General features: G+C 33.6%; 1 protein-coding gene across 2 annotated transcripts in view; it reads right to left on the bottom strand.

Annotated features, from left to right (window-relative positions):
- Positions 1-24,528, bottom strand: part of LOC123720147 (max dimerization protein 1-like) — a 238,871-nt gene that overhangs the window by 19,055 nt on the left and 195,288 nt on the right. For both annotated transcript variants that reach the window (XM_045676657.1, XM_045676658.1), the window contains exons 4-5: positions 23,834-23,948; positions 2,559-2,787 (exon numbers count right to left, since the gene is read on the bottom strand). In XM_045676657.1, coding sequence (XP_045532613.1) covers positions 2,559-2,787; positions 23,834-23,948 — 344 coding nt within the window. The remainder of the gene's footprint in view (positions 1-2,558; positions 2,788-23,833; positions 23,949-24,528) is intronic.

Raw genomic sequence — 24,528 nt, 5'->3', positions numbered from 1 at the left:
CTCGAACAGACAAGTAGAATCAGCCTTCTGTACCTGACGCACGCCGTCGACTTTTTTGGGTCTAAGGCAAGCCGGTTTCCTCACGATGTTTTCCTTCACCGTTCGAGCTAATGTTATGCGCACACAGAAGGAAAATCCATTGGTGCCCAACCGGGGATCGAACCTACGACCTCAGGGATGAGAGTCGCATGCTGAAGCCACTAGGCCAACACTGCTTTTTCAAGTTCAAGTTCAAACCAACATTAAAATCGGATAACAGCCACACGTATATAATAGTATATTATTATGACTGATATTATCGAATGAAGTGTTTAAATTTGTACTGCTGAGTGGCACTCGGGGTAGGAAAAGCTTATACTTGTAAGCTAGTGTGTGTCATTACATAAATATAATATAAACTAAACATTCAGACCTTTGTACGTTTTTACAAGAAATAATATTAACGGAAATTTCGTGTTCATAGTAAGATAACGCAAGTCTTAACGACACTATCCAATCAATTTTTACGATACTCCTTGACATAAACATATATTTGTATGTGAATAAAAAACTTATACGTGTTCGCAAAGTTAATTCATAAAATACAGGAAATAGAGTAGGTCCGGAAGCAATCACGTATATTTATTTTGTGATTTGCCTTATGACGTCTTTGCATTTTTAGTACATAAATGTACTAAAAAGTTATCGTTATTGGCCGAATATTAAAATCTTATTTTGTATAGTTGTTTAAAGTTTCTAGTCCTGAATATCTTACGCAGTATGCAGCTTAGCAATAAAGGAATCAAAATGGCGTTCAATATTTTTTGACGAACGCGGGATGATAGTCAGCACTGACAGTTGAATTTGATTTGACTTCGTAATGATTACACACAATATATGTAATATCTGTAAAAAACCGAACGTAAATTAAACAAAATATTTTCAAATAATTCGCACGTGCTACGTAATTGTATATTATAAAACTAAATTAACACATAACTGAATTATTATACACAGTATAATAGATATACTGAACAAAACTATTCAATTTATATTAAGTTTCAAATACGTTTTTAAAATAATTTTAACGAAACCATAAGACCGTAGAGTAGCTATTTATATTAACAAGGCGTATTCCAACACTTCAAAGTAAAGGGTATCAAACAAATTTCTCAGTGAAATCAAACTTTTTAATATCCATTAGATCATCCAAGTATTCACAATGCTCAAGCAGGCCTTTTGTATGAAGCCTTACATAATTTAATTTTGTCCCGAGCTAGGCGCATTATCTTGCAAGACGATAAGCTAAAACATCGAACGACGTAGTATTTTATAAGCTCATTACTGCTTTTTTAAACTGGGTTATTCAGTTAAGCTGACGATTAAACAATCATCTGACGGAATTTTAAATTGTTAAATGCCTTAAAACTTCTTTTTTATATATAAAATTGAAATATTGTAATAATATAATTCTTTTTGCGACTGAGGCGCTGCTAAACTAGCTGCTGTAGTCACTGGCAGAATGACCAGCGCTGTGAAACAACTCTGCTCCTCAGCATAATGCTGAGCCAGGGCAAATTAAAACTACAGCACACATGCATTACACAATGAAAACGTGCCTTTTTCTTTAAAAAAAAAACTGTTATCTCTCAGTCTTTTTGAATTTTTATTTTATGTGTTTCTGTGTGTGTTTTGTTAGTCATAAATGTTATGTTTATGTCAAATTGTAGCTTAGTAGCTTCTACGGCGTAGATCACTCCTTTACGTAACTCTTATCGGCTATTAATTGCGTTTTATCTGCTTTTCAGTTCATTCAGAGTCGTAATGATTTACAAATCTTCTAATTCAAATTAATTAACAGTAAAACAAACCTGATAAAATAAGTAAAATTCATTACTTATGTAATATGTGAGGTTAAATATCATTAATACATACGTAAAGTATATATATGCTGTTTGAGCTAAATCAATATATATTGCTCATATCGTAATGTTCGCATCTCCCCAACAATGGTTGAAGCACAGAATTACATTACTGTCAGAGCCGGCTATTGTGCGGAGGTCCTGTCAACAGCACCTGACTGATCGGCTTTAATCCTTTGTTTTGACTCTAGGTATTATTAGCTTTGCAGTTCTTGTTAATTATCGGATTTTGGAATTGCAGCGGGAACGAGGGATTCGCTTTATGGACTTTCGATGTAACTGTAGTAATTAGAAATCTTTATAGAAAAGATTTAACGATTTGACGAAGATTGGACGAAATTAAATAATAACTCCAAACTTAAACTTTGATAAATAACTAAACATCTCAGACGTGTGACCAGTTATTTGGTCTAGTTTTAATTTTGTATTTGATGTTTCCGTTTAACTTATTTACATCTGTCTTGTCTGGAAGCAGTAAGAACGTCTATGGAAGGACCATTTTTTACTTTTATTTCTACCTATGTTGTGATATTTTTTGATACGAGAATAAATTGTTTATTATTATAAGTATGGATAATGGTTGTGTTTGTCTCGATGACAAGGCTTCGCGGCCAGTCCAACTAAAAATAAACGTAACTGCAAATAATAGACACTTACCACTTTCAGAAACAGATGAAGGCGATCTCTCCGCGGTGGAGACACCAGATGAGGACTCTAAAGAGGAGAAGGAATCTGCGCGCGTCGTGTGCGCCATCGAGCTTTCAGATATCGACCGGGTGACGTCTCGACTCGTGCGCAGCTGTGCTAATCGCCGCCTGAGATACCGCTGTTCCCGCGACAATTGCTCTTTGTGACTTGAATGCCTCTTTTCTCGCTCTTCGAGACTCTGGAATTATTAATATTCATAGTATTGTCTTTTGTTAAAATAGCTATTACACATTAAGATAAAACACTTTTATCGTGGTCATCTTTTAGTCGATACCAACTTCGGGGCAATAAATACAGAAAAAACAACTTTCTCTGCAGCTGTGATACTTTTGACATTTAACACCTTTTGACTTCAGTCACCGTGACCACGCACGCTGAAAAGTACGCGAAACGTCGGAAAAAATTTAGAATTATGTAAATAACTATAAGTTTTAATAATAATACATAGCTTTAATCTGTCAAAAAGTGTTTTTCTTATTTATATTCAGTTTGAGAAATATAAACTTACTTAATTCAAGTCGTTGTCGACGAGATGCTTGAATCATTGATACGGTTTGGAATAAGGGTTTCAATTAGTACATGTGTAGACAATATAATATAGCCTACACTATCTATATGAAAAAAACCTTTAAAATATTTTTTTCCCGTGAAGTTATATAACACTATAAATTCCTGTCAAGGCAAGCAACTGTTAATACACTGAAATTCAATTCCCCTTCATAAAAACTCAAGGCTAACTGGACTCTTTAAATGAATGTACTCTTTCCTCACTTTCAGTTAAGTTGTGTTTAGACTGAAATGAAAATGGACATAAGAATTTCGTTAAAACTAAAAATATATTTTAAGGATAAATGCATTATAGGGCGACAGTAACGCTTGGTACGTATGTTACAATAATTTATTCGAGAGTATTATGCAAATGGAACTATGCAAATGTGGAAAAACTAGATTACACCGAGGTTATTCAGTTACGCGGTTGAATATTATATTGAGCGATCGCAGACTGGCTTTTAAATTCAATACTACGTATTAGATCGATTTATCTCACTCTAAATTGCGTGTATGAATTTCACATATTGAATTTTAGAGATGGCTGTAACAACTAGCATCATCGAGCAGTGTTTTAACGTGCGACTCTCATCGCGGGGGTCGTATGTTCCATCCCCAGCTGTGAACCAATGGACTTCCTGCCATGTGCGCATTTAACACTCGCTCGTACGATACGAAGGCGGAGGAAGATATCATAAGGAAACAGGCATGCCTTAGTCCCAAAAAGTCAAGTGAGTCAGTCTCAGAAGGTTGATCACCTATTAGAAACCTGCGGCCCAGACTTAAAAGATTGTAGCGCGATTTATGTATACGTTACTATAGATGTAACGTATATAGTATTTGGTAATGCATGGCACGGTTTCAATTAATGGAAATCAAATTAGTTGGTTTGACGAAAAACCACGGTTGTGGTATATAAATAAATTCCCGACAAAACAAATACTGTTGTAAAAAAAGTTTGTTTAACTCTACGAATGAAACTAATGCAGAAATTTGGATATGGACGTAAAATGTTAAATTTACCACACGGTTCTATGCTTACCGGTTTCAATTATGGGAAAAATACTTACTTACTTTTTTTTAATGTAACATGAGGCAAACGGACCGGAGGCTCACCTGATGTTAAGTAATACCGCCCATGGACACTTACATTGCCAAAAAACTCGCACGTGCGTTGCCGGCCTTTTAAGAATTGGTACTATATAGATAAAATGTATTTATTAGATCCCAATTAACTTAACTAAATGTACATGGTGATAAGTTCACAGATGATTAATGAGATATTAAACGGGCATCATTAAACGGTTGAAAGCGGAATCTTTTCCAGCATCCGGCAAGTTCCGTAGTCCATCGTAGTCCATCAGTGCGGAATGAGTTCAGTAATCAGTGCTATCGACTGTGAACTGTGCAACATCAACCGTGCATCGCTTGCACTTATATTCAACCAAAGTATAATCAATTGAATTAAAACCGTCTCCCTTTGTGTCGGTTTTAAAACTGCCGAATTATTGCAAAGGGAAGCACAAAAAGAGCCAAACTACAAATGAAATATAATAACTTCATAGATTTTGTTAGTAATAATATGTTATTTATCATTTTAATGTATTTTATTTATTCAGAGTTCAGTAAAGTTTATCGCCTATAAATAAATTTCTTATTTCATGTAATTTATGTATATTAGTTAGAAGCCATATAAAAAGTTTCTGTTGTGAAAAAACTTACTCAAAACTGAAACCAAATTAACGAGCGTATCCCTTGAAGAACAAATAAATTCAACGTGCTCTGGGGTATATATTGAACAAAAATATTTTTTTAATAATATTTTAATTAGTTCTGTTACGAGACTAGAATATAGTAAGGATAAGTATATCTTGAAATTATAGTATAATTTAAACTACGCACTAGTTAATCTATAGAAATGATATAAAGTAATTACAAACAACACATACAAATGCAAAAGACCGCGTCTATAGTTAAACATATTACAAATATAAATACCACATGATATTCGGCTGTGGAAAATAAACTGAGCGAAATATGAGCACTGTATATTTTTTAAGCGTCCATCGTGCTTGTTTGTGCATCGTAAGGGCTTTTCCATATTTTACGTTTTGTTTACTTTACCAAAATAGTGCCAGATGAAAAGCGGAATTAAATTGATTTTAAATCGAATAAATGTACTATTTTTGTGTTTTTTTTTTATTAATGACAGACGCTATATAAGATGCTTTATACTACCGACTGGAACGAAATATACATCAAGGAATTAATGAGTTCCTTAGGATATATCATTTTCAAATGACTCTGCAACAAAATAATTGTCTACTGCCGTAGTAATCAAGTGCAGCGGTTCAAAACTATAATACAATAGTTAAGCAGCTATATGTATGTTTATAATATTGAGATATTTATGATATATAAATTTAATTTTAAGTAAATATTTAATTACCTCATCTTTGATGCAAAAACATAAAATTTAGTGAAACGTTCGTATTATAAAATATTGATTAAACCATTAGTCAAAACTCATCAATTTCGTCTGTATACTGTTAATGAAAGTATCATGAGTTTTTCAGTATAACACGGCCTTCGACCTTCCAAAGGGGGCTTACAAGGGGAGGCTGGTGGGGTGGTCACATCACCGCGGGCTATCCGATGAAATATCCCTCTCATAAATCTGCCACCTCTCACCACCACGCGTCCTAGTGTCTATTTTACACTACACACCGCTTGCAGTTTTCTCTTTGCATTCTAATCTCATGAAAAACTCATGATTTTAAGGTTCGCTTTTAAAGAAAAACAAATTTACAATTTTTTAAATAAAATACGCAATACTAAAATAGAAAATCAAAGTTATTAAGTCGAAATGATAGTCAGGCAAAATCGAGTCTTAAACGGAAAACCGTATTAAACGTAACATGCTTAAATTTGTCATATAAATACAAAAAAAACCTAATTGGATTTGTTTATAATATATATAAAATATATAGATATAAACAAAATACGTAGTTAATAAACTATAGGTGAAACAAAAGCTGAACTTTGTGTATGGCATATTTCCGATAATACCAAACTTCATTATATTTTAAGCGTTAACTTCTTAATATTATATAAATTAAAAATAATACGGTTTGGGACAAAGTAGGAAGAGATTTTTGACTAACTTCGTTATTATTTAAGCTATTTATATATTAATTCTACGAAACATAATAAGGTTGTTAAAAACGTATAAGATAAAGTACTTTATAAGATGAAAGTGGGATATAAAAATGCTGTATTTTTCGCGGCAGTAAACAAAATTGCTGACGCAATCGCGAAGATTATAAATTAGAGCGTTCTATTAAAGTGCTTTCACAGCGCTGAATAAAGTTATATTTTATGTTATGATCAATCAAGTTTATAATAATTTTTAGCCGACTGGATGATAACAAAGATATTTTTCTTATATGATAAGTGATTGGTAGTTTCTATAGTGAATATCTTATACGTTAATAGTATACGGCAAATGGCTTATGGTCATTTTTGGTGGCTCACCTGTTAAGTCTACCGCCCGCCCATGGACACTTTGAATGCCAGACGGCTCGCGAGTGCGTTGCCTGCCTTTTAAGAATTGCTACGCTCTTTTCTTGAAGGACCCTAAGTCGAATAGGTTTGAGTACTTCAGTGGGCAGCTAACCTAAGTGGTAGTGCCCGGCAAAAACTGCTTTAAAAACGCTCAGTTGTGGAACGACGGACGTCGAGGTGATACGGGTGGAATTTCGTATTCTGCCTCGACGTCCGATAATGAAACTCAGCTATTAATTAATTAAACCCATGGATACTAAACCAAAGGAATTAACTGTCCTTAAAGTAAATTTTGAAAGTACTTCGAGAAGCTGAGTACGTATAAAGCGTATTTTGAATCTAATCGTTATAAGTGTATCCTTTCGTTAAATCAATGGTAATATTTGTATAGTTATTTAAAAATATTTTTTATTTTTTAAAAGTAACTTTAATTCGAAACAGGTTTAATATATTATAAACTTACTCATTTCAGTATTTGGTTAATACACATAAATTCATCTTAATTTTAACTGTAATTTCAATAAGTTAGCAACTTCACTGAAACATACATACTATAACTATGAAGTACATACTACTAACAACATAGGCAAAATAATAGTTTCTAATATCGTACCGTCTTTGAAGTGCATAAATATAGTTACGCAGGCGGCGTCATGGGACGACTGCTAACTCAATATACGGATGCAACTTCAAATTTGAGAAATATTTCTCGGCAAGTTTTGCTTTAAAATAGTACGAAAAATATCAAGGGTTACTATGACGATGTAAGAACATATTATCAAATAAATTACTATATAGGTTATAAAATTACCTCAAAACTTATAAAGTCAAAGACAGGGGAACAATCCCAGATGTTGCACCTCATTTCGCGCCGTTCAATTTGTAGTAAATAAATAATTTAGACGGAATAAATTATTTAAGCCCATAGAGCAGTCTATAGAACTATCAGATTGGGAATTGTATCCCAAATGTATACCGAATCAACATTGATTATTTGCCTATTGTCTGCAATATCACAAGCTCTCGTCATTATGGCAACGAATATCTATATTATGTAACTGATACAGTACGAGGCATTTTGCTTACTCGGGCTTCCGTAGTTTTATAAGCGTAGCGATTTCCTAAATCGTAGGAGTTACGCCCCGAGAGTATAGCCAGACGAAGGCACTCTCCTCGATTGTTACATTGCATTCATTATTTTCATAGCTACTAACTAAATTATGGGAGTTACGCCCATAGAGTTTAGCCAGACGAAGGCACTCTCTTCGACTGTTACATTGCATTCATTACTTTCATAGCAACTAACTAAATTATGGGAGTTACGCCCCGAGAGTTTAGCCAAACGTAGGCACTCTCTTCGCCTGTTACATAGGATTCATTCGTTACATAGCAATTAATATTTCATTATTTCGCTGATATTGTTGTAGTGGTTAATATAGAGTAAATCTAAAATCCTCTATTATTTAAAGCACGCAGGTGACCCGGGAACCGCACAGATACAGTTCATGAATAAAGGTAGCTATTTATCATCACATGTAGAACAGTGTTTTTCTTCACAAATGCTAGTGATATCGCCAAAAGGTTTACATTTAATTTAAAGAAAAATTTCACGGGCCATAGAGTTTCACAACTGACACTAGGCGTAGGCATAGTCGTCGAAGCAGAGACATACCTGAGTGAAGTGGCTATAAATCTGGGTGGCTCAGCCGCGTTTTATTGAGATTGCTATCGCTTCACAACGTTACTATTATACTGAAAATTGTTACAACGAAAATATATGAAACCTATATTTGGTAACGCTTTCTTTAAGATATTGTTTGATTGGGATTATATATTATTCTGTTTTTGTATATATTTTTTAGCTTATTCGTCGCTTATAGAAACATCGGAAAAAAATTAAAATATAGAATGATGTAAATAACTATAAGTTTTAATAATAATACATAGCTTTAATCCATTCAAAAAGTGTTTTTCTTAAATATAAATAGTATTATAAATTATAACATATTTCTGTTAATAAATTGGACATTTTAGAATGATATCTCTTAACTGGAACTTGCCGCTATATCAGATATTGCCGAATCGTTTCGACTTAGCGGCAGTAGAAGAGTGTACGACTACCTTAAAGGCCGGAAACACACTTTAAACCCCCTGTGTTGAGAATGTCCACCACGGGCGGTGGTAAACACTTAACTTTAAGTGCCCCGCCCAAACGTTTGCCTTCTGTCTCATAAAAAAAGGTAAAAGGTAATATGTCTATAATTGTAATTTTTTCAGTGTTGTTCCGTTGTAGCAATATATTGGACATTCTACCGTGTCTTCAGCTGCATTGTTGCAAGGACCGCCTGCATTTTGTTCAATCCAAAATACGTTTCTATAAATAAATACAATTAAGATTATATAGGAATGAAATAAAAAATTTCTTTCGATACATCCAACTCTTTATCGCTATTGACTTTCAATTGAGTTCTGAATGTTCGAATAGTCCCGAGATAAGTTTCTAGTTAGGTATCAAGATAGGTCTCAAGATGTTCCGCCCCGACACGTCTTCGACAGCAAAAGTAAATTGTTATTTCCGATTTTCTATTTTGAATCTAACTGAAGTTTGGTAACCATATATACATGTTCTTTATATAAAACTTACGAGAATTATCTGCATAGTTGGATACGAAATTTTAACGTTGGAATTTTCACGTACTGTGCTGTGTTTATCTGTTCAATGCAAAAAAAAATATCTGCGAATGTTCTATGTGCTATTTTTGTAAAACAATTGAATATTTGCTTTGTTTTATCATATATAAAATGGCATATATAGGTCAATATATGGAGTATTATAGCGTTTTGTAATATTGTAATATCATTACATCGTAACACAGTTACGCCTTTATATGTGTCGCTTCTGTATGTAAGTAAACTGTGGTATAACGAAGTAGACATGCAAATTTTAGGTTTGATGAATTTTAAACAAGCCCGAGACAAGTCCATCGGTTATTGTTTAATTGGCTGCTCGAAAAGTTTTCCAATCTACATAGAAATGCGTTCCACGTTGATTTCAGAAGCGTATCAATGAAGCGATAAAAATGCAATTTAGAAACGATTCATAAAACATTTGCGGTGTTTAACTTGTAAGTTTCATTTTAATAAACATGTTAAAATTTACTGTCTAATATAAAGTTCAAAAATGTAGTGGAGAAACAGATCTAGTACGTGAACCACTCATAGCGAAACAAAGAGTAATAACACATAACATAACAAATAACAAAATAATATTAAGAAACCACTTTTAACAACAATGTTGTCACATCAATTCGAAAATTGTCACGATGTTTCCATATAAGGTATAGTACGTCTATGGAAATAAGAATATAATTCATCTCAATTCTTCACACAGAGCTTATTTTTACAGACAAAAATATTCGAAATGTCGTAGTCAATAATTGTAAAATAAAATAGAAATAAATACCTTACAGTCTATTAGTATCAGGATGCGAAGATACAACCTCAAAGTTCTTACCCCATATTTCTTTAAACTTATCCTTGGTCCATAGAATTAGCCTCGCATAGGATAATTATTTTTTTAATAATAAACTTTTAATGCACACTGAAAAGTAACGCCCAACCCTTTATTTCTGCCACCACTAATTACAATTCTCACGCACAGGTAATTTGTTCATATCAAAACTAGACAGAGCCATTAAAATGTATACTAGCACATGCTGGTGATTTTGTTGTATGTTATGTTCTATCCACCACAACGAACGGGCCATGTTTTGTCATCAAAGCAAGAACGAATACCTGAGACCTGAGATACTGCGTTTGATTCCGGCTAGTAAAATAAAATCCATTTGGGATATCGAACGACAATGAAGAACATCCATATGTCTGAGAGCCGTAAAACAACAGTCGATTAGCTTGTCAAGAGAAAAAGATATAATTATAATTTCTGAAGATATAATATATATAATATGCACAGGATTTTGAAAATGTGTAAGACTAACAAAAACCCTTATACTCACAGTACATTCGAATATATACGTAATAAATAAATAAATACGCATAGTCAGCAGAAGCCATACAAAATAAAAAAGCAAACACAATGTAGTCCGGCACCGAGCTTTATATTTTTGCTTCCGAAGCCGTAAAAAACTTTTCACATTAAAAACTTACTAACGAATGTTGAAAAGAAAACAATTCCAAGGGTAGTTCAATTTGTTTTTGCTGTAGCTTTAAGTGGGAATTAGTTGAAGTAGGTCGTTATCAAAAATATTTTCAAAACATAGAAGTGCTCATTCCGTAGCACATCACGTAAGCCGTGCTACGAATGTCTACGAATTTATTGTCGTTAAAATTTTGTTAATGTTTTGTTTATTGTAAGTTATTGTATTTCTTTATACAGGCCTCAGGTTCTTCACATATTGTGACTATATGTATACGGTATAAAATTTGAAACGGGTTTTGAACATGTCAATAAAATAAACAAACACGAATTTAACGCAGACTTAGTTAAATTGTGTTATCTCCTTGTACATAGGAATAGACAAATAATTATAAAAAAATACTTCTCATTTTAAAACTACTTTAGAATATACGTTGCCGATATACCATAGACTGCGTTTTATTACGTAGTTTTTAAAAACCAATAAATCAACGCTTTATCCTAATATAACCTATTCATAATTAAAAAAACGTCATTCATTAAGCGGCCTATACATTCACAAGGCCCTCGATGCGTCATTACCTCGAAGCAGGTAGCTATTAATTCGCTGTGGAATGGCGATACCCTCATTAATACCCTGGGGTGTAATATACCTGGATTTATTGGCGAAATTTTCTTCTATATCACCCCCCTATACCTATACTGGTTGCGACATAATTAAAACGGTAGTAGCTCGTCACTGACGACTTTTAAAAGAATATGAAATGTACGAATAGATTATTTTATAATATTTAATTGAAGTGATTAAGGCCTATCATATAAATAATTATCTTTAAAAGCATAGTGCAATATCTCGTTAAGTTGTTTAAGTTCTACTAATCCATTAAATATATAGTAGACTAAGACACGTTTCAACGCACAATTAAGTTACGCAAGTGGGATATAAACATAAAAATTAAATCAATTTCAGTTCACGGTACGCCACAAAACCTTTTTACGTCCAAACATCGCGACGTGATGGCAACCCGATAATTTACGACAGCGTTCGATTTACGCACCTCGTAAACTAGGAACTTAGCACTATTTCTTTTAAATTGTACGATCTTTGAATACGTTAGAAGGATTTATGGACTAAAATTTATTTGACTGGAGTGGTGGCCTAGTGGCTTGATCGTGCGGCTGTGCACCAATGAACTTTCTTTCTATGTGCGCATTTAACAGTTGCTCGAACGGTGAAGGCAAACATCGTAAGGAAGCCGGCTTGCTTTAGAGACAAAAAGTCGCCGGCGTGTGACAGGCACAAGTGGCTGATCACTTTGCCTATTAGATAAATGATTATAAGAAATATACAGAGATCTAAACCAAATATCTAAAAATATTGACTCGTTTAATAATATTGGCAACAAACAATTTTCATAAAACATATATCCCAGCTCCTAGTGTAGTAAGAACTGTAATTCAAATTCCACATGAAATGAAATATATTCTCAGTCTTTAAAAACAGATTCGAAATGAAATGAAAATGAAAGAAGTTACACTTAGGTTAGAAAATGTAACTGATGTTAATTATAATATTAATAGTTTTGTTCAGTGATAAGGAGGGAAAACACTTAGCGTTTGTAACTTTAAGCATTCGCCATTTTCTCTCCTTATCGCACAGTTTTACTGCTGTTTTGTAGGGTGAGATTAGCTGAGTGGGTGAAATAAATCACTTCCGTAATTAACCTTTAGTCCAAAATCTCTCGTGTATAGTTAGCGTTAAATAACAGTAAAGTGTAATTAGGAATTATGCAACTATACGTAAGTTAAAGAAATTTAATTTTAAAACTAAAAGGGCAGTCCTATTTTATAAAAAAAAAGTAGAGGAACCAACAGACCTTGTCTTGCATATTTCAATTAGAATATTAGAATATTAAACAAAGTATGAAAGTGCAGACTGCAGCGCCATCTGCCGAGCTGATTTGTGAATCTAAACGATCCAGGGCGCCACCCAAACTCATAAAGAAAATCATTAAAAGTGGTCCGGCCGTTTAAGAGAAGTTCAGTTACATACACACGTACAGGAGAATTATATCTATAAAGATAAAGTTTTAAAAAAATATATTATTTTCTGGAATTGGAATTTGTATTTTAAACGATTATTGTTTTAAATACACTTTTGATTACCAAAGCCTTCTATAGGCCTATAATTATGAAAGGATCTATCACAAAACTCCATCGTAAAAAATTAATATACCCTCGAAATAAATATCGCTAACCCGTAATTACTACCACAAGGAATCAGCTTTCAAAAGCATTTGAAAAATCCACGACTCGTAGTTTCAAATATAGAAACAGGGCTATAGAACAACTTCCGCATTTATACAATTTCAAATTTCGAATAAACTTTCTATATACATAATGCAATGTAAATAAATATAAATGTAATAAACAAGAGTCGCAATTACTCCAACAATTTACATACAATGCTATACAAATTACAGTAGACTACATGTACAGTATTTCCAACGCCGAGTTCAATTAGAGTCAAGTCCGATCCACTGTGACATATTGGATTTCAGTTGAAATTTAGCCGAAGCCGGGGCAAAGAGCACCCTCATTAGTGTAATGAAGCCGTCACGATGTATTTTTTACCAAAAACTGAGTTTTCACTGCTCTCTTTATTACTTCAAGTTGCGAATATACTTATTAAAAACTTACCGTATTGAAATAACGTATCGTATTCAAAAATTATCGCTTTGAAAGTAAGTATAATATATATATATATACTTACCTATATAGTAAATTGAATGAAAAAAATGACTATTACCCACTATCTAAATATGAATGTAAAAAAACGGTTACTAATTTGCTGAAGACGTTGAGTTATGATGAAACAGAAGATTTAATAACTGTTACTCTGTAACACACCCACTCGCCCACCAATTCGACTTAGGGTCCTTCAAGAAAAGAGCGTACCAATTCTTGAAAGGCCGGCAACGCACTTGCGAGCCTTCTGGCAATGTGAGTGTCCATGGGCAGCGGTATCGCTTCACATCAGGTGAGCCTCTTGCCCGTTTGCCTGCTATTACATAAAAAAAAACATACACACACACACGCACGCCTACACACACACAGAGACACAAACACACACCAAATTTATTTTTAAGACTCCGTTTTCAATGTTTTCTTTTAGCACTTACTTATTTTCTTCTATTGTATCTTATGACAATGACCTGATTATACGTGTTCCGGTCCGGCGGTGGAGAGGCTGGCTATCTGTCACTCAGGTCTCCTGTTACAGAGACCAGTCTCTCACATACACTTCCAAATGTTATCATCTTAGTTTAATCATAATAGCCTTCTATGTATATGTGAGAGAAGAAATAAAGATTATTTATTTATTTAATGATTGATAAAAAACGCTTAAAAACGATGAAACATTTTCGTCTACTTCATAAATCTAAATAAATCGATAAAGGTAATAAAGCTGTATAATGTATATCATAAACAATACAAGCGAATTCCATTGTTAAAATTTCATAATTAATTAAAAGTAATACAAAGAAAAAATCTCCAATAGCTTCCGTAAAGCCGGTAAAAAATAAACTTAATGACAATAGAACACTTAATAAAATTTAAAAAACGAATAATCTTCATTGAAACGTTACAATGTCTAACGCAGGTAGGCGCGGGTCGCGGCTGGCACAAAAATAAAATAATTATAAATCCGAGCCCTTTAACCAAAATGGGCAATAAATTTCCATGGAGTCAAGATCTACGACTTCCGTAGTCGACTGTGCGAGGGTGAAGCGGGTGGTATAGTACACAAATATACGGTATTCTATACGGAATAGTTGAAATGGAGGAGTGTTGGCTTAGTGACTTCAACGTGCGACTTTCAGTCCTGAGGTCGTAAGTTCGATCCCCGGCTGTGCACCGATGGATTTTCTTTCTATATGCTCATTTAACACTCGCTCGAACGGTGAAGGCAAACATCGCGAGGAACCGGCATGCGTTAGACCCAAAAAGTCGACGGCGTGCGTCAGGCACAGCAGGCTGACCTACTTGCTTATTAGATTAACAAATGATCATGAAACAGATACAGAACTGAGGCCCAGACCTAAAAAGGTTGTAACGCCATTGATTTATTTTTCATACGGAATAATTACGGTACAGAGGTGTGAAATTAATTCATATTTTACGAATGTAGGAGTTGAAGAGAATATTCCTAACAATATTTAAGCTTACAAAAATAAACATTTCTTCAATCCCAACATATTTCAAAGCTAATACTTTCATCTATACAATTATATCACAATACACGATATCAATATTAGGGAAGTGGCAGTTAAAAACACACAAACTTTTGTGGCATCCTTTGTTCCTATTTTAAGTTAATAAGCATACCCTATATTGTTGTATCATGTGAAGGGGCCTTAATAGGTAAACTTAGTGATTCGCAACCACGCTTCATAACACGTTGTAGCCGGCTATTTCAGATGTTAGATGGTTTTTGTTGATAGCTCGTTGGTTTTAGATTTATGCTTATTATAAAAACCATTTTGGAACTACCGTCAAAATCTGTTGTAACAACATCGAAGGGACTACTCATATTTGGTCGTAAAAACCGATAGTCGTAATAGCCGATGACGTCTTTATTAAGTACCTAATACATAGCATTATGGGGTCAATAAACCCGGTATATTGTCGTAAACGGTTTTGGCTCTATATATAAAATTATTCACACTTTCTTATTGTTATGCCTTTCTGTATACTGAGAACGAAGGATAAGATTAGTGTTTGTACCATATTTTTTAAATTACATTTTAACAATAATAAATAAACCAAAAACTTTGAGACAAAAATATTACTTGCCTCCTACACACAACCTAATCACCAATAACACACGCCCCAACCACAAATTCGTTTCCCAAACCCGGTATATTGTCGTAAACGGGTTTGACTCTATATATAAAATTATTCACACTTTCTTATTGTTATGCCTTTCTGTATACTGAGAACGAAGCATAAGATTAGTGTTTGTACCATATTTTTTAAATTACATTTTAACAATAATAAATAAACCAAAAACTTTGAGACAAAAATATTCCTTGCCTCCTACACACACCCTAATCACCAATAACACACGCCCCAACCACAAATTCGTTTCCCAAACCCGGTATATTGTCGTAAACGGGTTTGACTCTATATATAAAATTATTCACACTTTCTTATTGTTATGCCTTTCTGTATACTGAGAACGAAGCATAAGATTAGTGTTTGTACCATATTTTTTAAATTACATTTTAACAATAATAAATAAACCAAAAACTTTGAGACAAAAATATTCCTTGCCTCCTACACACACCCTAATCACCAATAACACACGCCCCAACCACAAATTCGTTTCCCAAACCCGGTATATTGTCGTAAACGGGTTTGACTCTATATATAAAATTATTCACACTTTCTTATTGTTATGCCTTTCTGTATACTGAGAACGAAGGATAAGATTAATGTTTGTACCATATTTTTTAAATTACATTTTAACAATAATAAATAAACCAAAAACTTTGAGACAAAAATATTACTTGCCTCCTACACACACCCTAATCACCAATAACACACGCCCCAACCACAAATTCGTTTCCCAAACCCGGTATATTGTCGTAAACGGGTTTGACTCTATATATAAAATTATTCACACTTTCTTATTGTTATGCCTTTCTGTATACTGAGAACGAAGCATAAGATTAGTGTTTGTACCATATTTTTTAAATTACATTTTAACAATAATAAATAAACCAAAAACTTTGAGACAAAAATATTCCTTGCCTCCTACACACACCCTAATCACCAATAACACACGCCCCAACCACAAATTCGTTTCCCAAACCCGGTATATTGTCGTAAACGGGTTTGACTCTATATATAAAATTATTCACACTTTCTTATTGTTATGCCTTTCTGTATACTGAGAACGAAGCATAAGATTAGTGTTTGTACCATATTTTTTAAATTACATTTTAACAATAATAAATAAACCAAAAACTTTGAGACAAAAATATTCCTTGCCTCCTACACACACCCTAATCACCAATAACACACGCCCCAACCACAAATTCGTTTCCCAAACCCGGTATATTGTCGTAAACGGGTTTGACTCTATATATAAAATTATTCACACTTTCTTATTGTTATGCATTTCTGTATACTGAGAACGAAGGATAAGATTAGTGTTTGTACCATATTTTTTAAATTACATTTTAACAATAATAAATAAACCAAAAACTTTGAGACAAAAATATTACTTGCCTCCTACACACACCCTAATCACCAATAACACACGCCCCAACCACAAATTCGTTTCCCAAACCCGGTATATTGTCGTAAACGGTTTTGACTCTATATATAAAATTATTCACACTTTCTTATTGTTATGCCTTTCTGTATACTGAGAACGAAGGATAAGATTAGTGTTTGTACCATATTTTTTAAATTACATTTTAACAATAATAAATAAACCAAAAACTTTGAGACAAAAATATTAATTGCCTCCTACACACACCCTAATCACCAATAACACACGCCCCAACCACAAATTCGTTTCCCAAACCCGGTATATTGTCGTAAACGGTTTTGACTCTATATATAAAATTATTCACACTTTCTTATTGTTATGCCTTTCTGTATACTGAGAACGAAGGATAAGATTAGTGTTTGTACCATATTTTTTAAATTACATTTTAACAATAATAAATAAACCAAAAACTTTGAGACAAAAATATTACTTGCCTCCAACACACACCCTAATCACCAATAACACACGCCCCAACCACAAATTCGTTTCCCAACAAACAAAAATTTACAAAAATCTACGAAACAGTTTCGTATATATCTACCTGTAAACAAGAAATTATTTTGAAAAGGACCTTCCTAATACTGTCCAAACCCTTTAACGACGACATAGTTTCGAACAACATACCGGTTATATTAACATCAAAGGTCCCCAAAATTCTATGTATTAGGTACTTAATAACAGCGTCATCGGCTCTTACGCCTATCGGTTTTTACGACCAAATATGAGTATTCCCTTCGATGTCGTTATAAAAGATTTTGACAGTAGTCCCTATTTCAAAGACAAAGTCCAGGGAACAACGTTGTATAAAATAAACAAGCACAGTTCAATTCGCACTAGATATCTGCCGTGTACAATCATGTCCAATTTATCGTTACTTTGAGTTGCTACGGCTGCTCTAGTACCCTCGACAGCTTCGACAATAGACTAAGAGCTAGGAATACATATAATAAAGCCCGAATCGTTTTAATAAACCCATTTATCTATAAACAGTTTATATAAATCAGTGGCACTACAACCTTTTTAGGTCTCAAATTTCTGTATATGTTCCATGATCAATTGTTAATCTAATAGGCAAGTAGGTGATCAGCCTTCTGTGCCTGACGCACGCCGTCGACTTTTTGTGTTTAAGACAATTTTTTCAAATGTTTTTCTTCACTGTACGAGCGAATGTTAAATGCGTTGGTTGGTGGTAAATTGGTGCACAGACGGGGATCGAATCAACGACCTCAAGGATGAGTGTCACACGCTGAAGCTAGGCAAAGCCTTAATAAACAGAGACTAGTTAGATTAAAAAAAACTATTCGTATATTTAAAAAATAAAACATGATATATTATTATATAAATTGCAATTTTTATCTAATATTATACGAGATGTATGGCATTACAAAAATTAAAAAAAAACCAATCGACATACCAGTGAACTGGGCACATCGAGTTGTGCACAAAGTGGCTCTTACGCTATAAATTTCTACCAATGACTGGGAGTTTCGGTCAATTCCGAGTTTCGCCGACTCATGAGCTCTATGACACGGCAAACACGTTCCGATAATTATCCGCTTTCGAGAGTGCTTACACGTTATATTTCACGCCATTCTTTAGTACGCAATATTAATGAACGTATTATAAATATATATAGATACGCAATTCATAAATTAGCTTATTTCACCATGGAAAAGGAATTTAGTAATTTATTATTGACATTTCTCAACAATGGCGTAAAACAGACCTTTTATCTTTCAGAAGCTCGCCTTTTTTGAACATTTCAAAACAAAATTTTCCACCTAAAACTACCATTGTACAAAAGTAGAAAAATTACTAAAATTTAAGACTTATGTAATTATTAATTTACGTAAGGCAAATGAACGAGACTACCTGCCTTAGCACAGAATCGAAGTACCCTAATACTTTTTATTAAAGGTACTTAAGTCTAGAGGTATTTTAATCAAAGATAAAGGGTGTAACCCATATAAATCCCTACTGTGATGTAAATCTCGACGAATGGTTACGATTATGTTTTATTAATAATATGTTATATTATTTAAATTTAAATAAATATTTCAAAACAATAATTGTGGTAAAATTACCGCATTCGAGAACACGGAAAGATAATAATATTGCCGTTCAATCAAGCAAAGTTAATGCAAAAGATAGTAGATAATAAAAATAATGAAATTGTAAACAGTGCGTAGCGTCGCGTGCCACCGTCGCGTGATCACCTTCACATTAATGACTTATTTGATGAATGACAGCTCCATGCAACCTTTGTACATTGTCTTATATTTAAATGATACAATGAATTATTTAAATATACACGCGTGAAATAACAAATAATTACAAGATTAATTTTTATTTGCATTATCGTCATGACTACGTACGCATCGTTATTGCAACCAGTCGTAGCAATGACTGTTATGAATATTAAAACCCGGGGGATGTCAGTCGATGTTAAGTAATTTGCTCAACTATTACAATATATATCGTAACACACACTCTTGCAGTTATTCTGCAAAAATGTATTATATATATTTGATTTAGTTAATAAAATGAAGCATATAGAATCAATCAAATTGTACCTGTTTTAGTATCACCGAAAAAAAAATTACGAAAAAAAGAACACTTTAACTCGATAGAACAAATAAATGAAACAACATGTGGTACATGGCAGAGAGTGGCATAATGCAGACATAAATGGTGGGATTTGGAGAAGGCTTTTGGTAAAAAAGGACAAAACTATAAAGAATAATATAGGCTATATAAAAGGCTATTATTGTTATTATTAGTAATCACCGAAAAGAGGCGAAGGTTAGTAATCTATAATTAAATGCTTTAAACCAGCTTAAAAGCGTATGGCTCTAGCAGAGTATGACAAATACACAGTTAGTGCATCTCGGGTTACGCTTTAGTATATTAGCTTTTGTAGAGGTGTGAGCGATGGCCGACAAACCGACACGGCCTCCATTAGTCTCCCAACTACTGTGTTAATACCGTAAAGTCGTTAAATTGTCTATGAATCATGTCTATTTGTTCACGCGATATTGTGTTGCGTAAGTTTAAGTGGGATTCTGTTTTCAAATTAATTCGAAATTATTTTGCTATTACTATAAGTTACGTTGTATTTTTTCTTTGTATTCCGTTCAAAAAATGGAAACGAACATAACTTTACTATATTTTATACACTATTATAACATTTATTTTTATGTTACACGAGGCAAATGGGCAGGAGGCTCATCTGATGTTAATTGACACCGCTGCCTATGAACACACACTGCCAGAAGCTGTACACTGCAAGAACTGGCAGTTAGCAAGCGCGCAACCGGCCGTTTAAGAATTGGTACGCTCTTTTCTTGAAGGACCCTAAGTCGAATTGGTTCGGAAATACTTCAGTGGGTAGCGGCAAAAACTGCCTTAAGAAACGCTCAGTTGAGGAACAACGGAAATCGAGGTGATACAACATCACGTCATTTGAATGTTTATAGGTTACATTGGTAATTACTTCAATATTGTGATCTCATTAATACTGACATACTCATACATATACAATTATACAAGGAATCATATTATAATAATTATAATTCAGTTGTAATAATAATAATCCAGTGGCGCGACAACACTAAACGTGTCTTAGCATCCGTGTCTTCGATCATTTTTATTCTAAAGACAGTTAGGTGATAAGCCTTCTATTTTGACACTTGTTACTACAGTATTGGCCTATTGGCTTAAGCGCAATTAATCCCTGAGTGTGTTCGAATTGCGGTTGTAATTTGGAATTTTCTTTTCATATCCGCTATTACTTTGAACGACGAAGGCAAACATCGTGGCATTTTCTTTTCGTATTTTAAATATACAATAAAAAAAAAGAAAATCGTATTTGCTGTCAGCATAGACACAATTCAATAAACAAAATGCAATTTGTAAAGAGGCTACCAGTAATGTAGCATTCATCTCGTTGTACAATTACACGAAACATTAGATTACAGTGGATATAATCACATCATTCTGACACATCTCGGCGCGCCCGGGGCGTATGGGGCTTCATTTTCCAAGTTTTCACAGCAATTTTCCATATTTTTCAACGTAGCTAATTCGATTTATGTGAGACTTCCGAGTAGGTATGATAAAATATTTATAAATAGGGTTGATTAAAAACAGCTTTTCCTCTGTCGTATCGGTGTTATCCGAAAAGTTAACAATCTTTTCAACTTGAAATTTTAGATTTTTTATCTGTTTCTAGATATTTTATTAGAACTTTCGACTGGATGTTAGGTGAACCGATATCCTCATAATGTTTTCTTAAATTTATGGTGAAAGTATCCATTGTGCACACAAAAGAAAAACTGCACAGCCGGGATTCGAACGTTTCCTCTGGAGGTTAAGGAACGATCGGCCACTGTGTAATTAACTTACTAAAAAACCAATGACGAAATTCATAAAAGTTCGAATTTTGAATATTGAACACTATCTAAAATGGGTCAACGCTTCCTTTAGGCGTACTTAAGAGGACCTCCGATAAACAAAGCTGCAAAGGGTTCATACAATTCCGCCCGTACTTCCGGAACGCCACTTCCGGACCCTCAGGTCTAGTTCTTAGCCCCCGGGAAACGCCACACCCCCGGGAAACAGGAGATACACCCGGGGTGGTATGACTTTTGTTGGTTTATGAGTAGTGATAACTTGGTCGAGATTTTCCGTTTCATAGTCACGTTTGTAACTAGAACGTCCATAAAATTTTTGAATTCAGCTACGAAATTAAATGACTAATTTGTCACCGTTACGCTATAACTTAATTGCAACATTTAATAAATCTATATCGAAAAAAAACTTCGATAAAAGTATCGCTGTCAATATTCAAAGAGTACCGGCGTGAAGTGCGCCAGTTAAGACTTTAGATTCTTTTAATTTATAATAAACGTTCTAAATGTCTAAAGTAACCATAATTACTGCTGTAAAAATGTAAAGTTTATTGGGCGTTATATGTGTTAGTGTTTACATAATAAAATAAATACTGTTCTATATATACAGCAACACATACGTATTTGTGAAGTAATGAAGGCGTATGTACTAATCTCTACTCCCATTACTTCCTCAGGCGCTCACACCACATGGAACTGACGTAATGAGATCATATTCAAACAGTGCATAGAACCTACAGTGGTGAGAACTGAGCAAATTATTACTTTTCTTACCGTGTACTTATCAGTAGTTGTATATTAGCGAAAGCAACAAAAATTAAGCTAGGGACTTTATTATTTGATAAATATACTTGATTTTGAAATGATGTGAAAAAAAGCAAGTACGCGATGTATACGTACAAGACTGTTCTTGGTCTGAAATTGAAAGATAGAGTAAAACTAGAAGAAACAAAAGACATGATAAAGTTTAGAAAGTCTGGTACTAGTAAAATAATGAAATGGAGAGTAGAAGACATTATGAGTGAAGAAAAAAATAAATGAACGAAAAAAGCGACGGAATGGCTTCCTCGCTATGAAAAAAAAACTAAGAAGGCAAATAAAAAGATGATATAACTAGCGAATAGAGCAGCTGGCCCTATGTGGCTACGTAAAGCTGAAAGAAGAGTATAAGTACAGGAGTCCATGGACCAGCTGTATAATATAAATTAACCGGCTTGATGAATAAATATTTAGTGTTATTCACATTTTTATGTACTAGGATAAGAATTTTACAGAAATATAGCCTATAATTATTGTTAAAAACAAATTTAGTAATAATAACAAATAGGCAGTATTATGACTAAACAACTTACAAATAGAAAATATCAAATTCTTGATAGCTTAGTTTTGACATTTGTCGCTTACTTTGTCAGTGTATTAATCACTGTTAAACGTGCGTTAGACTGTGGTCTCGCTGTGCACGTTGGAGATGTTATTGTGAAATGGGATTAACGGGTGCATTACAAGGGGATGTTGCACTAATTGTATTTGCTAGTCACATTAAGTGATATTGTTGATGCAATCATACGCTTTATTTTGATTAGTGGCCGTCAAATAGCTTGTATATAATTCATATATTTTTAAAGAGTTGTATAAAAGACACACAGAAATCCATTTTGTGTGTCTGTTTCTAGATTTAAGTGCACACAAGTGAGTTTCCTTTGTCAATGTATTCGTGTGTCGTTTGTAAAAATGGCTGTCCATGGGCTGTCGTTACTGCAGTTTCTGTAGCGTAGATTTTATATCTTTATTCCTTTTACTTTTCTACTAAATATACAATTTTCATACTTCCAAATTAATTGTTATTATGAATTTATTATCATTTGTTTCTTTGTATTTGTTATGTTTAAATAATGTTTCTACTATAAAATCATGGTATATAGTTGTGCCATGCCTCACCTTAGCCTTTCTAAAATTCTTATGCCCCAATATGTAACAGACATAATGCTAAAAATTAAAAATGGAAGTATCCTTTAAAACTTTAATGAGAGGTAGGAAGAAATTACTACAAAATTCTTATCGAAACACAGTAAATAAATTTTCAAAACATAATGAAAAACGTTGAGTCCATTTTCAAAATTAGCGGGGCGCGTTTGGAAATACTGCTAAATATCATTAAAAATATATGATGCCCAAAAGACACCTATTATTTTTAATTAGTTACCTTTATAAATCGTTTGGCCTTAGTTAATAGTCCTAGCGTGGTGTGTCGTGAGGCCTCAGGTCCCAACGGCACCATGTCCTTTAGTTTTTCTAGACAACTTCTTAAATGTGCTCTCCTGTAACAAAGAAAATATACATACATAATTTAACCATAAAAAAGTATAGTCTGATAATCAACCCCAGCCGCGTTGTCACAAAAATACATACAATATTCTTACGGCTAATACGATAATGTCGAAAAAATAATAAAATATATAATGTTAAATACTTAAGATATACATCGCTACTGTGAAAACACTCTGGGAACATATACAAGTCCATAGTCGATCGCATTCTTCTTTAACGGGGATCTGTGGAACAGACTGGTTCTGGCTCACGGTATCGCGACAACCTTAGCCTTCGCCAAGGCCAATCCTCTAGATTCAAAGAAACCGAGTTCCTATGTTACGTCTATTCACCTTCTAAAACCACGTTCTTAAAGAACTATTGTAAAAAATTGTTTTATTCATTCTTAAATATCTAACGCATCGTTCTTGTCAAGAATGCTAAACTTTATTTTTCCACTTACAAAACATTAACAAAAATCACTGTATAATGAAGCTTGGAAAGCGACCAATCCAAACAATGTTAATACATGTAATAAATATTGAAATAATTGAGCTTAAAAAAGTATAAGTATTTTTTATCGTTCGCAAT

Source organism: Pieris brassicae, chromosome 2, assembly GCF_905147105.1.
Source record: "Pieris brassicae chromosome 2, ilPieBrab1.1, whole genome shotgun sequence".
NCBI lineage: Eukaryota > Metazoa > Arthropoda > Insecta > Lepidoptera > Pieridae > Pieris > Pieris brassicae.
The sequence above is the reverse complement of the archived record's forward strand: the minus strand, read 5'-3'. Positions and strand labels throughout refer to the sequence as shown.